The 14,566-nt window shown below is 41.7% G+C and overlaps 1 protein-coding gene across 1 annotated transcript in view; it reads right to left on the reverse strand.

The window, feature by feature from the left end:
• SPSB4 (splA/ryanodine receptor domain and SOCS box containing 4) overlaps positions 1–14,566 on the reverse strand; it is an 82,218-nt gene that overhangs the window by 56,185 nt on the left and 11,467 nt on the right. The window contains exon 2 of the mRNA XM_065748600.1: positions 6,937–7,794. Within this exon, the coding sequence (XP_065604672.1) occupies positions 6,937–7,630 (694 nt within the window). The 5' untranslated portion in view covers positions 7,631–7,794. The remainder of the gene's footprint in view (positions 1–6,936; positions 7,795–14,566) is intronic.

Genomic DNA, 14,566 nt, shown 5'->3' on the forward strand with positions numbered 1-14,566 from the left:
AATCTGGTGACTGTGTGTTATTACAGTAAATTTGTACAAGTGAAAAAAATCCGTAAGTATTCAATGCTCACCCAAACAGACTGTTTCAAAGACAATTCACTGCAGTTTAAGTCACGCACTCAAATTTACTCTTTCCACCCTTTGGAAGAGTGATGCTGCACCTGATATTCCACTGTTACTAATAACAAAATCCTGCCTAACTAGAAGTTAAGAACAACAACAAGGGTAAGAGTTAACTTTCAATAAGCATGCAATAACAAAAGAAGAGACAAACTTATCTGGGGGAGGGAAAAAAGAAGCTGGAGGACTGAAGAACACCAGAAGAGCATCTTGGAGAGAGATGGAAGGGGCAGGAGGTGGCTGGGGCAAAAAGCCAATTTACTGCATGGCCTACTCAAGTGACAAGGCAGTGGCATGAAGCTTCTAAGAAAAGGTTGCAAATCCAAATAAATTAGAAAATGTCAACAAATTAGAATGAGAGGTCAAGAAATGTGCTTAAACTAGGGGAAGAGGTGGGTATTCCAATGAAAACAAAAGGCCCAGCAATGAGCTACCTGCTTCCTAAGGCAGGAACTGAAAAGACTTTTTTTTTCTGTTAAATTATCTTGAAAACTAAAGATTGCTTCTTCACAGCACTAGCTGCTCAGCTACTACCACTTCATCCTCTGATGCACATCTGCAGGGAAAATTCTTCTTAAGATCTAACAATACTGCTTTTTCAGAGTACGTTATTTCACTGCAACCTCCAGAGTAATACATTATTTAAACACAATATAAAACAAACGGGTTTATCTAAACAAAGAACATATTCATTTAAAAATTGTAATTGAAAATCACTTGGGGGAAAACACAATGCATTTGATGAGAAACTATGTATTTCTCCAGATACTAATTCTGCTGGTTTCACTTAGATTTCTTCATAGCAAAAAGGCGCCAGTGGGGAAGAGTCTGTATGACAAATGTTAATTATAAATATCTTACAAGCAGACCAACGTGAGTTTAAATAATAAGAGAGAGGAAAGCAGTCATTCTTAACTCCCAGAGCTCCAGAACTGTTATTTCAGCTGAGACATACAGTCCACAAAGCGTACTGGAGAACTGTAACCCAAGGCCTGGAAAGTATTCAAGGGTTAAGTTGTGGTCTTCTGTGAGGCTAGGAGGATACAGTTTGATCAGGCTCCACACTCTCAAGCTTCTACAACTTTACCCTGAGCCCCCTCCTCTATTGCAGCTCCTGAGACATCGCAGGGGCCTACAAACCCTATGTGTTCCTTCCCAGAGTCATGGAGTAGTAAGCAGCCAACCTGCAGGAAGGCAGGAGCCTAAGAACCACTTCTTCCCCAGGCAGCCCAGGGGATCAGCATCCCAAAGCTTGTATTACTGCTCCTGAGCCTCAACACTGAAATTGATATACATCCTGAGACTGCGCCGATGTCTTCCAAACAACCTTAATTTTATGTCTTCTGCAGCTCTCTGTAGTCACAGAGGACAGGCTGTTAGCATGTGAAACAGGACCCTGAATTTCTGTTTAGATGATTGCTTTAATCTATGTTTGTTCACTGTAGGTAAGTTCAGAATATAGTAGAATAGTTTTGTTGAAAGGGCTCTGCAATATCCTCAAGTCCAACTGCCGGACCACTTCAAGGCTAACCAGAAGTTACAGCACAACACGGAGAGCATTGCCCAAATGCCTCTTGAGCACTAGACAGGCCTGGGGCATCGACCCAGCAAGGAAGACTGTTCAGCGTTTGACCACTCTTACAGGAAAGCTCTTTCTCCAGTGCCCAGCCTGACTTTCCCTCACTCCACGAGTTAGCCTTTTTGCATCTTCCAAAGGCAAAAAAATTCTAGGAGTAAATCACGACTCCGCTGGACATCAGACACTACAACTGAACAGCTGCTTGGGCAGCATTAGCCACACATCTTGTCAAATTTATTCACTCTTTAAGAAATAGTTTAAGGATTTATATTCAGAAACAGACAAATTCACAGTGGGGTGCGTGTTTTTGATTTTCAATTCCTACAGTCTAATCAACATGTTATAATTAAAAAAATCAGGGCTCTTTCATTCTACATGCAATTTCAAGACTTTTACAGCTGATTTGTATATTGACACATCCTTCCTTAATGCAAACACACTACAGTGAAGAGCTTAGGCATCAGCACGGCACACTGAAGCCTTCTTTAAAACTGTCTGGATCACACCGAGATGGAGTCTCTAATGAGGATGTATCTCACCACGTCCCCCAAGCAGACTTCACCCTGAAGCAGCAGCTGTGATAGGCTGCTCTGCACTTCCAGTGGAAGCATGCTCTGTAGGATGAAGTTTGGAAGTGCTAACAGAAGGACAGAACTGATGCACACCCCCAGCTGCTGTTTCACAGCTGTGCTGACATAGGCACAAAGAGCAGCTCCCAGGTTCACTCCCGCCAGTCTGCAGCCACAGGGAATGCAGAGCTCCCATTCAAACACTTCTGTTTTACTGCACAATGTCTGGAAATCCTTTCTGCAGCCTCTCTCTGCATTCTTCCTGCCTAGAAAGATATTAAATTCTAAATTTTGTACTTATTATTTGCATTAATAAATTCCCTCTGTGTATGTGTGGATCATGTGTTATTGTTACTAATGCAGGCAGTCTGTATTCTGGATGTTCTTCTGTAAAATATTCTGCTGGAATTCAGAACACTGGCTGTTCTGTCAGGTAATTTTCAGGATCAAAATAAATCACTGTGTTCAGCTCACTTAGCGAGGAGTAAGTTTCCCACCACAGCACTGTTACGGGGTCCTCCCACCATTCTGTTTAAACACACAAGTACTGCTGTATCAGTAAAGATCTACAGCACTTTGCTATTTCTCTTTTCTAATCTATAAATAGTCTCCAGAATTCCTCATCAGACAGACAACAGACATAAATAGCCCAGCATGTTTTAGAACACCCAAGTAGTCTGGTGACAAAAAAGCATTTGAAAAACAACACACACTGCCCTTACTGTGCATTTGTGCTTTTCTTGCTTTTTTTTTTTTTTTCAATTAGTGCAATAAACAATGAGTCAAAGATCTGACGTAAAATTCTGTAGAACTCAGATACTGAAGAAACAGCCACGTGGCAAATACTGATAGCATTTGATCCAGGGAAGAACTGAGCATGCTTATGAGGAGTGCTCTCCATCCTGTCCACCTCCCCCCTCCCAAACCCTGACCAACATCCGCAGCCCTTGGTCTCTCAGATGTGAGCAGAAGGGCTGTCTAGTGGAAGTCACTGCCCATCGACATGTGATGCTCAAAGGAGCTTCTGAAGCTTCTGGAAAGCTTTACAACAGAACATTACTCCTTTAAATCATACATATTGCTCAAACTCATGAGTAATTCAAAGTGGTCAGAAGGATTTTCACAAATTATCATTTTATATCAAATGCAATTCTCAGTTTCAACTTCATCTTTGAAGAAGATAAAAAAAAAAGAAAAAAGTTGGACTATGCTCTTCACTGCTGGAACTACCATGTAGACAATTCCCCAAGCACACATACCACTTACTGCTTCAGTTCCATCTCTTATATCCCCATTGCTTTCATCAACCTTTAGTCTTTTATAGGACCCCAACCAGCAACTCAGATCTTTGCACACCATGCCTTTACCCACTCCATTTTTTGTTCCTTGTCCCCTCCCTAAGGGACATTTTAGGGGCATCTCAATTTCCTTCTACACCCCAGAACTACATGAAGAAAGGCACACAGTGCAACACTGGTCCATTTCCAAAACTTGCTTCATGCTCAGACTATTTTCCTTCCAGACAGAAATAGGTACACTGCAGACATTCAGACTATAAAGGGCTTCTGCTTGTCCAGTCCTGCTTAAAGAAACCCCAACATCCAGTTCTTTAGTTAGGCAGGCTCCTTATGAAAATAGCAGCTCTTACTACACAGGAGCAGTATAGACAGTTAAAATAAGCAAAAATAATACCTGATACCTATTTAAATCACCATAGAAGTGATTATATATAGGTACATAAATATTTTTCTACTTGTGAACCCTATCATCAGAAAGCACTGTTTCTCGACAGACAAAAAATAAAAGTAAAAAAAAAAAAAATGGAGGCTGCCTCTGACATTTCTCCAAAAATTGGGATTAAGTTCAAATTAAAAAATGAGACTCTTTAAAAGGTTTGGAAACACCTTTACTCATATCAAAGGGATAAGAAAAAAAATAATCTTTCTCACCTACTAAACAACTTCTTTCTTGTATCCAACACTTGCAAATAGTCCGGGAGAGTGGAATTCCTTGCCAACTCTAGAGATCGTATGATAACCACTATGGTATGGGATAGAGGACTTCTTATATCTATGCTTCTAAAATAAACAAACAACTCGGGCAATTTAGAGTCATCAGAAATGTTTTGCTTTATATAAAGTAATTTTAAACACAGTTGCTCTGAGAAGCACCTCAGGTGTTTTTTACTTACCACAGTCATCAGAATACACTGCATATAGATTTTTAAAATTAGACAACATGTACAAGCCAATTTTTGGTATTCTGTACATGTGTAGTCTAAAATACACTCTTCACCTTCAAATTGCAGCCTTCCTCTGTAGTACCTGAATTGCAGAAGATCCCTGCTGCCAAGGTCTCCACTTGCTTTGTAAGACATCACATAAACAGGCACTGGAGCTGCGCACTGAGCAGTGACAATCAATCACTAAAAGGCAAGTTACAAGTCACTGTTTGACAGCACAATTTCACGCGCAGCCAAGTTACTACTTCCAAATCTACCAAAAGCTGCAGCCAGCAGCATGAGATACCTCCAGGGGAAAACAAAAAAGAAAATTCCTAAGGTTAAAATGCAAGCAAACAACAAAAAACAACACACACGTACGTATGGCTGGATAAAAAAGCTTTTAACAGAGAAGATATTTGTTCTGGAGCACCAGCCAGACAAGCTACTTTGGTTTCCTGAATGCTGTTTTTGTGCAGTAAGGGACCAGAGAACATGTGATAACAATTGCCATGATTCCAGGATGTCAAAGTGCCTCACGGCGAAGCAGCTTTAAACTTCCTCTTCACATGATCAGGTCATCATTCATGCCAGCATAAAAGCCTAGTTCACAACTTTACTCTTAGCCACGGGTTCACGCTTAGAAATGACTATTCTGTCTTCCTCTGGGATCATCTAAGGAAGCTATCCCGCCTTCCCAGCCAAAATAACCCACAAGAGACCGATGGGAATTTTTCTCTCTGCTGTCTCACAGTTCACAGCTATGCTTCCCTACTTATCCCCTTTTATTTTATAATTTCTACCAAACCCATTCACATCCTCTTTCTTTGTTTTCATCTTTCCAGTGCTCCCTTGAGCAGCCTTGCAAAGGGCACAAACAGAATGCGGGATGGCTCCTTCTGCGGACGTGGTGGACCAAGCCAAGCTGCACTTTGCTTACCTTGGCAGATATTCCCGGCATTATAAAAACTGCTTTCACTCACAAATCTCGAGTTTGTGAAAGCATCCCACTCCCACCAGCCTTTAAAAAAAGTCTGCAGCAAGCTGTCAGCACACAACTCCACAACGTCTGAGTAATTGCAAAATACTTAGGATCCTCTGATAGTCCCCTGTATGAAAGCACTCGAGAAGCTATTCAGCATTTGACTATAATAACCTGCAGCAGGGCTTCTATGGATAAAGATTCTTCACCCCCCAGTGCTAATTACAGATGCTTATAAAAGGGTAATCTTAAGAAGGGTCACATTCTTTAATTATGTTTCTACTTTGTATGTCAAATGCAATGCTAATGAGCAGAGAATTAATTTGATGGAAAAAATAGACCACTCTATCCTAATTGAAAAGAAGAGTAAATTCCTTTATAAATCACAGACTGAAAGGCACAGGTGCTATAGAAAGAGAATAATCTAATACCAAGTGTACAAGACTTAAGATTACTGAACTAAAATTCCTTGTTATTTGGATTTGAATGGAACTTTTTTTTTTTTGCTAAATGTATGCATTGATATTCACAGCTCATATTGTGGCTCAGATAGTACAGTACTAACAAGAACGAAGTTCCCCTGACTACCTTGTTCAGCCTTTGCCACATAATTCCAGCAGCAGATAAGCTGACTGCAGATAACTGGGCATAACCTTCCGTACACTGTGCTGCAGCTGGATCTGGTAGAGTTTGCTTCTACTCCAGCAGTGAGAAGAGCTGGACAAAACTCAGTCTGCAATGCATACACTGGTGTGCTACTTTAGGAACACGACAGCAACATGCTGCTCCTGACTACGTAAGTATTTAATTTTATGTTATTGCTCTAGATCAAAAATAACTAAAGCTCAATCCAAGAAACTGCATTTCTGGAAAAGAAAATACCCCGAGAGAGCACCTTCTGAAATGAAGGGCTCATTTTCAGACAAAAAAAAGCTGAAAGCAGTTTTGCATCAGTTTCCAGATTCTCAGGAATCAACCATTGCTCCGGAGGGTCCAGAAAGAATGGAAAAAAACCATGGAAAGAATGTCTACTTGAATTCCTGTATGATTCTACACATCACGCAAGAGCTCCAATACCACTGTAAACTTCTACAGGATTCACAAGTCCTATTTGAAAACTACAGATTTAAAACATAACCTCAAGTAAACAAGAGCTTTACCGTTCAATATACCAAAAAATTTCTCATGATTTTTTTTCCCTTCAGTCTCCTCACTTCCATTGGAGACAGTTTACTCGCCACTCTGCTTGCTGAAAAAGAAGATTCTCGCAAGAGAACACACTCTGATGCAATCCTTACCATCATCATAGGTACTAGTTGTGAGCAGTAACTATGGGACACAGTTTACTCACAGGAGGCAGTCATCCTCTAGTACACTCGGTTCACAATTAGAAGATGAAAAGATAAAACATTCTACAAGGGAAGAGTTGAAAGAGAATGTAATGAAGAAATTTGGTAAGACTTACGGTCAAGTCCATTGATGTATCTCATTGTAATTTCACAGTGCCCCCAAACTGCACTGACTATTGGGTAAAGTTTTTTCCCTTTTAGTCCTCTGAAGGCCACTCCAAGATACTGTCCATCTACCATGAAGCTGAGCGTTCCTTCGTCCATATCCAAAACCACCAGTAAGGAGTCTGGGAGTACAAAAGACTCATCTGGTTCCAAAAAGACGGGATACGTCACCCCAGGCTGGTTCTTACAGTTGTGATAAAGTTTATTCCGTCCCAGATCCCAGCCCCACGATTCACTGTTGCTGCCAACCAGTGACGTGTAACCCACTGAGTGCAGTGGAGCTTCGGCTGTGGAGACGCCCACCACCGCGTGAGTCCCCCGCTGCCTCGTGGGCCAGTGGATTTGCCAGACATGGAGGCCTCTTGTGTAGCCAACTTTGCCTCGGATGCAATCTGTGCTTTGGGCAACTGGGTGTCTGTGAAAAGTCAGTTTATCATCTTCCTTTACAAATATATTTAAGGAGCGATCTTCATTGTTCCAAGCATGTTTATATTGGATCTCCAGCTTGGCAGGGGGCATATCCAATAACATGTCCAGCCGTGCAGGCTTACAGAAATCCGGGCCTCTCAGCTCTCGTTTCACTGGCCTAAAAGGGGGCTCCCTCACATCCACAGACTTTATGCTCCCTGAGATTTTCTGGCCCATCGCTTGGCTGCAGATTTACAAAGGAGAAAGAAAAGCTGACTTTGGCCCAACGTTACCTCATGAAAGCGCTTGTACACTGAGCCAGTGGCCTGACAAGCTGACTGAATTTACTTCTCCTGTTTGGAGCTATTTAGCAGCAATGTTTTCAGAGAAAAAAAATGTTCCTGAAAAAAAAAAAAAAGAAAGAAAGTTTCCAGTTAGTTTAAGAAAGTCAATAGAAAACCCACAGCATATATAAAAGCAACTTATTTTCCCTGGTAGTTATTTGAAACACAAAAGCTGACAATTCACCACTTTTTGCTCAGTAATGTACCACTGATATGACAGCATACTCTGAGCCCACCAGCACACAGAGCACAGACAGTCATTTCCTCCAATTCATAATAGGATACAGACATTCCTCACCTTCTGCCCTTCTACCCATTTTGTCTGTCCAGGTTCACAGCAGTCTCGGAAAAGGCACACGGTATTCCCCAGCAACAGCAATAAACTTGGTGTCCAGCTGCAGCTTCACTTTCACTTACTCTTTTGTTTCATACTCCTTTAAATACCTACTATGTGTTTCAATGTATAGTATGTATACATACTTCCATTTCTAGCTGTTCCTTTCCCCGGGCCCTTGCAAAACAGGGCTTCGGTTCTGGGCTCCTCTAGTAGAAATGAAGCCAACAGCAAATGGCTGAAGAATTCTAATTGTTTATTTTTAGGGTACCCTGCTTAGCAAACTGTGAAAGCATCTCTGACAGAGAGGAATCTCAGCTCTATCACTTTGAAGAGGGGTACAAGGAAAGTAAACTAATCAGTGTCTGTGTTATAAGAAAGAGGTTTTTTCTGTTTGTTTGTTTTTTCTTTTCTTTTCCAAAACAAAGAAGTAAAAAACGATTTTTAAGAATGATTCTTACATCCATGTGACAGGTAAGTTACTTTCTGATGGCTGGTGGAAGGTCAGTCCTACACAGGTATATGCAGGCAAGTGCATAAAACTAAAAACTTCTTTCTACTGAATTTTACTCAAAATGTTTGATTTCACCAATTTAATATAAAAACTGATCTTAAGTGCCAAATTCCCTCATATTGCGCTTCCAGGAAGATGCAGAACGTTCCCCCGGAGCTCCTTCTCACTAAAACAGTACTGCAACTTGAAAATTACCCAACTCACCAAGAGCTCTTCCTTCTTTCCACACCATTTAAAGAGAATTTGAAAGTTCAAACAGTAATTTGATTTAACTTGGCACTTCCCATTGCAAACCTGCAGAGACACTCACAAGCTCCTGCAAAGCTGACTCAAAGGTATGGTGGCAAACATGGCCTGCTGAAGCAAGGTCAGTACTGTATTCACACTAATCACCCAGAGGGCAACAAAATACTGACAGTAACAAACAAAGGGAAGTGACAAGGAGCATCATCAGATAAGCAGGCTTTCCTAGAAGGACACATGACCAGTAATTCAGTGGCTCTTTTCAAAAAGCTGCTTGATTATCTGAGTTTGATGGGAGTATATGGGAAGAGAAAATGTCAGCTGTTCAAGAGGAACTCCAGTGATTTTCAGTGAAATTTCATCTTGAAAGCTCGGTGCAATTGCCTTGTTCCTGTTGGTGTGCTGAGGGGAGACAGCCAGGGAAGTCCTCGGTGCATCCTCATATTTCACTTCCTGATCACATGAGGAACTAACCCTGGCACTGAGATTTACCTGGCAAGTTACCAAGAGATTATAAACTCCGAAGGGACTCACTTGGCAAGCCACAGACAAACGTTCTTCCTAACGTGTCCCAAACTGTAACAGAAATAGGTTCCTAATAAACAGATCGGCAATTCAGAGGAGTAAAATATATCACTGTAAGTACCATGACACAAGCATAATTGTGTCTTTACGCTGGGATATGCTTCATAATTATTTTAGTTTGAAACTCTATCTCATAATGTTTGGTCAAAGATATGAACACCACTGTTCACATATCAACATTATCAAACAACTTAATTATACACTGCAACGTTTTGCCAAATGGCTTTGTATGTGCACAGGACTGAACGATAATGTAACATTTTATAGTTTCAGATGCATTAAGGATAAGAGCTCCATGGAGCTTCAGAGCTGCCCTTCATCAAATACTTTCTCCCACCCACTGTAACACACTGTGCTCTTCCCATTCTTGCTCTGCATATCTGACAGCTGTTCTCAGCTTCTGCTAGAAGGCCAAAGGCCAACTGTAACCACACTTGTAACATTCAGTTGTCGGAGGATTTGGACAAGTAAAAGCAAAAGCAAACTCAACACTTAATTGTACTGCTACACCAGCACAGGTGTAACCCCATGCTAGCTGCTACCTCACAGCTATCACGTGTATTTAGTGATAACTGACCAGAAATCTTTATTTGAAGTTGCAGTACATGCCTTCTGCTCACAGCCTATGTACCACTAACCTGAGCCACTCATGTAAGGAGCAACTCATGCAGACAGTGCTCCTGGAAGACCACAGCAGCCCCTCTGGCTGCCTGCAGGACCAGCTTGCCTTCAATCCAATGCCATCTATTCCCTTCCCTTGTCAGCATCCCACCCATTTAACATCAAACAGATGGCAGAGACCAGCTCTGAAACAAGAACGCATCAGCAGAGGCATCACCTCATCCTCCATCCTGCCAGACAAGCTCAGCTTTCTGGGGCGCAGCCCCAGGAGCACAGCTGGCTGCTCTCTCCCCTTCCCAGGGAACACTGCACCGCCAGCACAGCAGCCCTGGCAGTGCCCTGCTCACCACCACTGCCAGCAGCACCAGGCAGCTCCTCGTCATGCAGCCACCCACTGACTGCTCAACAGAGCTTGGAAGGAAAGCCCAAATGCTCACAAGGGGAAGAGGAGCTACTTAACTTTTCTGGCAAAGACACCACAGAACTGGCTTCCAATCTGCAGGACGGAATGGTTAGACAACACAGAAATTGGAAAAGCTGAGAGTTAATGGATAGGATGTGATAAGGCTGCTCCTCTCAGATTAAGCTGTACTCAATCCACTTATTTGGTCACAAACCTTCTCACCATCCCCTGAACTGAACTAAAACTTGCTGAAGCATAGCGCTGCCATCAACCTCTCATGACTTTTTGTGACCTCATGCTACTTAGGGAAGCTCAGCTCCTTGCCTGTTTCCTCAAAGTGAAAAGTCATTATCAGGAACAACATATACAGACATATAAGCATTCTAAAATAAAAGCAACATGCATTTTCACTGCATAACTTTGCTCTGAATTCAAATTAAATGTCAAATTTGATTTTGAAAATGCTGTTTTCACAGAGTGATGCTCCTCCAGCAATTTCAAGCCATCACAGCAGTTAAGAAATAAGAAAACATTCCCATTTGGCATAATACACATGATCTCTCCACCCTCCATTCAGAGGCTAAAACTGAAACACTGAATGCCATCAGCCATCCCTGTGATAAAAAATATTTTGTGGAAAAAGGTAGTATCTTCATGGGAAGAGAAACAGAATCATACCAGTATTGTCCCCTAGCAACTGGAAAGCTCTGGCTGAGAAGACTGCTAGTTGTTGTAGCCTAAAGTGTTTCTGTCTCAGTCTCACACCCCTGCCACGCTTTGTCAGGATCTGACGATTAGATTAAGCACGCTGTACAAAAACAAGCCAAATCCTAACAGGAAAAGCGTGTCAGCGTTGCTTAGCTGTGTCTTCGTGCAGACTGCCAAAATATTTAGGGAAGTTGTTCACAATAAAAACACCAATTATACTTAGCAGAGAAAAGCTTGCTGGGATACCATTTCACTGTAATTAAATACAGTGCATTTTTAGCAATTCAGTATGTTGGCATCAGTAGAACACAACTGCTGATAAAAGAAACATGCTTTCTGCAAAGTCAGCTTTCAGCATTCATGTTTATGTTTTGCCATCGTTACTTTGAAGCACATATGCAGAAAATTTGAAAAACACAGATGAGAAATAAGAACACAGAATTAATGCAAAACTACAGAAAGAACGTGCTAAGGCTTACATCAATTCTACCAACTGGCAACAAAACAAGTGAAAAGAAGCAAGGCAAGACCTAACAAAAAGTACTGAAATACTCTCTCCAGGAAGGTGACCCCACTGCCTAAGAGCACTGCGAACTCCTACGCAATGGTTCCCACTCTTCTTGCTATTACCTCTGCTATTGCCTTCATGCACCCAGCTTCTGCTGCACTGTCCCTGCTGCCATAGGCTGATTCCAGCAGTCGAGGGCTCCCAGGCAGTAAGGGCTGCAACAGGAGGCTCTGAACCAACGCCTCTTCTCCCTGGGCACAGCTTTCACCAGGTGCCTGAACAGAACAAATTCCCCAAGTGATCCAGCAGTCTGAATCTGGTCCTAGCCTCTCTCCAGACAAGACAGTAAGAAGAGAAACACAAGCTCCGTTGCACTGGACAAGCTGATGAAAAGCATTTCACAAGTTGAAGAACAAGGTCTTTTAGCTCTGTGCAGAAAATGTAAAGGCACGAGGCCCAGTGTCTATGGCTTATGTTCGCAGCATGCAAACAGCTATGAAACCATGACAACACTGCTCCAAGGGTGACAATGAATTAAGTACATTTTTGGCACCCTAAAATATTGGCCAGCTTGGTTTCAGCTCTAAGCTTGGCATCCAACATTTTTGATTTATTGCATATTTTGAACAATGCTGGCTTCCTTTGTCAAACTGGGAATACACAGTAACAGTGCAACCAGCCAGAAATGCTTGGACACCCTGAGCTATCCTGGGCTACAGATAACATTTTGTGTTGTGGACACTCTTAGCAAAAAAACATTTCACGTGTGGGATGAACACTGCAGCAGTAAGTCATGACTTCTTCAACCCCAAAAAGGAATGCACATCATGAAAATCCCAAGGATGTGCATAAAGGGTAACTCGTTTTGTAATGTTACAAAAATGTAATTGTTTCAAAATTCACGATAAGCTTGTTGTTAAAATAGATTGTGCATTTAGTTGCTTGGAATTAGAATAATCTGAAATACCACACCATCTGTACCAGCACACATAGAAGCAGTTCAGTCAGATGACGAAGAATTCAGAAAGAATCTTGAATAGCTATGAATATAGTGGAACGTACATTTTTAAATGCTTCCATCTACTGTATTTTGGAACTGAGCTGCCTTGAAGTTTCAGTTTGTTTTTCAACCCTCTGTCTCTCTGCAGGTTTCTGGAACTCGGCTCTCCAGTACTGGAAGTTGGTTTTAGATGGAAACATCAATTTCCCAAAGAAATATTTAAGATGGCAGAAAACACTTCTATTCTGCTTTTTGCATAATGACTTCTGAGAATACAGTAACATAATTTGAAAAACAATTATAGTAACATAATGCAATGAATTTTATAATCTTTTGCTATGCAATATTATTTAAAACATTCAATTGGAAAATTACTGAAAAGTAACACACTTTTGTTTCAGGGTTTTTAACAGAATACACACGTGATTCCATAATTAATGTCAGCTTACTCACATTCAAGCTGCTGCGCTTTCCTATCACCCCTACCCATTTCCTTCTTCCCTTTTTGTCTTGCAGCTGCCTGCATTCAACTGCCCTTGAAATGGGTCTGCCTCGGGAAACTGAAGTTGGTAAAATCTTGCATTTTATTTTGCCAGGTTATTTTCAAGTGTATAAGCCCTCTGATCTGGCACATCAGATAGTCCTGTGAACGCTTGCTCTGTCCTAGCTAAATTCAAACCATCAGTTTACATCTTCCTCACCCTTCTGGCAAGGCATCATGCATCTTTTCAGCTTCCAGCCGCCCCTCCCCTATGGTCAGTATCTCCCAAAAGTGGACATTCTGAATGTCATGCTTGTATTAAAAGAGAAAATATATACATGAATAAAGCTCACCACTAAATGAAGAATTATGTTTTCTATTCCATTTTCATTGTACAGAATCATTTCCCACTTCACATTTCTACTCAGCCATGCTTCACCAAATAAATAAGTAATACCAATAGGTGTCAGAACACACAAGATTTAAAGCTCAAAAAGTAATTAAGCTTTAATATCTCAATTTCACTCCAGCCATTGTTACTTTTCACCAGCCTAACACATTTGCGTTTTTTTGTAATTTTACAGTTTTAACTCCACAGATTTGTATAGGATCAATACCCTTACAGAGTTAGTTTCAAAACAGAGAACTCCAGCCATGGACGTGGCTGACTACACTCCATCTGCTTGCACTTCTTTTGATGTAACTTTCAGTGGAATCAGATGGCCTTCAAAATGCAAAGGAAGTTACAAAGTCAGAGATGAGAAAAGCTGCGCTGGAAAGCACCATGCTGGTCATGCAGCCAGCTTCACATCACAGGGGACATGCCAGAACTGCTCCGAGCTGAGGGGAGCTCCAGAGGAGGCAGAAAGCAACTATCAGACAAACAAGCACACCCCTAGCTTAATGCTATTATTCCCCAGACCGTTATTGCAACTGCAGAAACAGTAATAGTGTACTCTAGTGAAAAGCTAGTCCCTCATCTTGAGGCTTGGTCACTCACAAGATCATGCTCACAAGAGCATGACTCCATGCTTTCCAGGCCTGGTGAGTCTGTGAACCACGAGGGAGCTGAGGTGTACAGCTGGTTTCCAAGGGGCACTCCCATGAAGATGGGAGTAAGAAAGAATATTCTTGTTTTAATCACAGGCTGCTGCAGACTTTGCAGACTCTGCAAGAGGTTTTCCACCTCCACAATGCCTGTTTGCATGTTTAGCCATCACTGAATAAGCTGAGTTCTTAGTCTCTGCACCATTAATTAAAACAAATTCACTAAAGGCTTTAAAGTTGCAATGCTGCTGGAATAACCAGACTATGTTCATCTGCTTGTAGTGCTTTGAAGGCTTGCACTGTTCAATGCTCGTGTGAATTGCTGCAGCAGCTCCTCAGGAACAATACCTGTCGGATGCACACTTCTGGTGGGACAGAGGCAAAC

The sequence above is a fragment of the Cyrtonyx montezumae genome, unplaced genomic scaffold, assembly GCF_038088225.1.
Source record: "Cyrtonyx montezumae isolate F1298 unplaced genomic scaffold, pur_monq_1.0 scaffold_5, whole genome shotgun sequence".
Classification (NCBI taxonomy): Eukaryota; Metazoa; Chordata; class Aves; order Galliformes; family Odontophoridae; genus Cyrtonyx; species Cyrtonyx montezumae.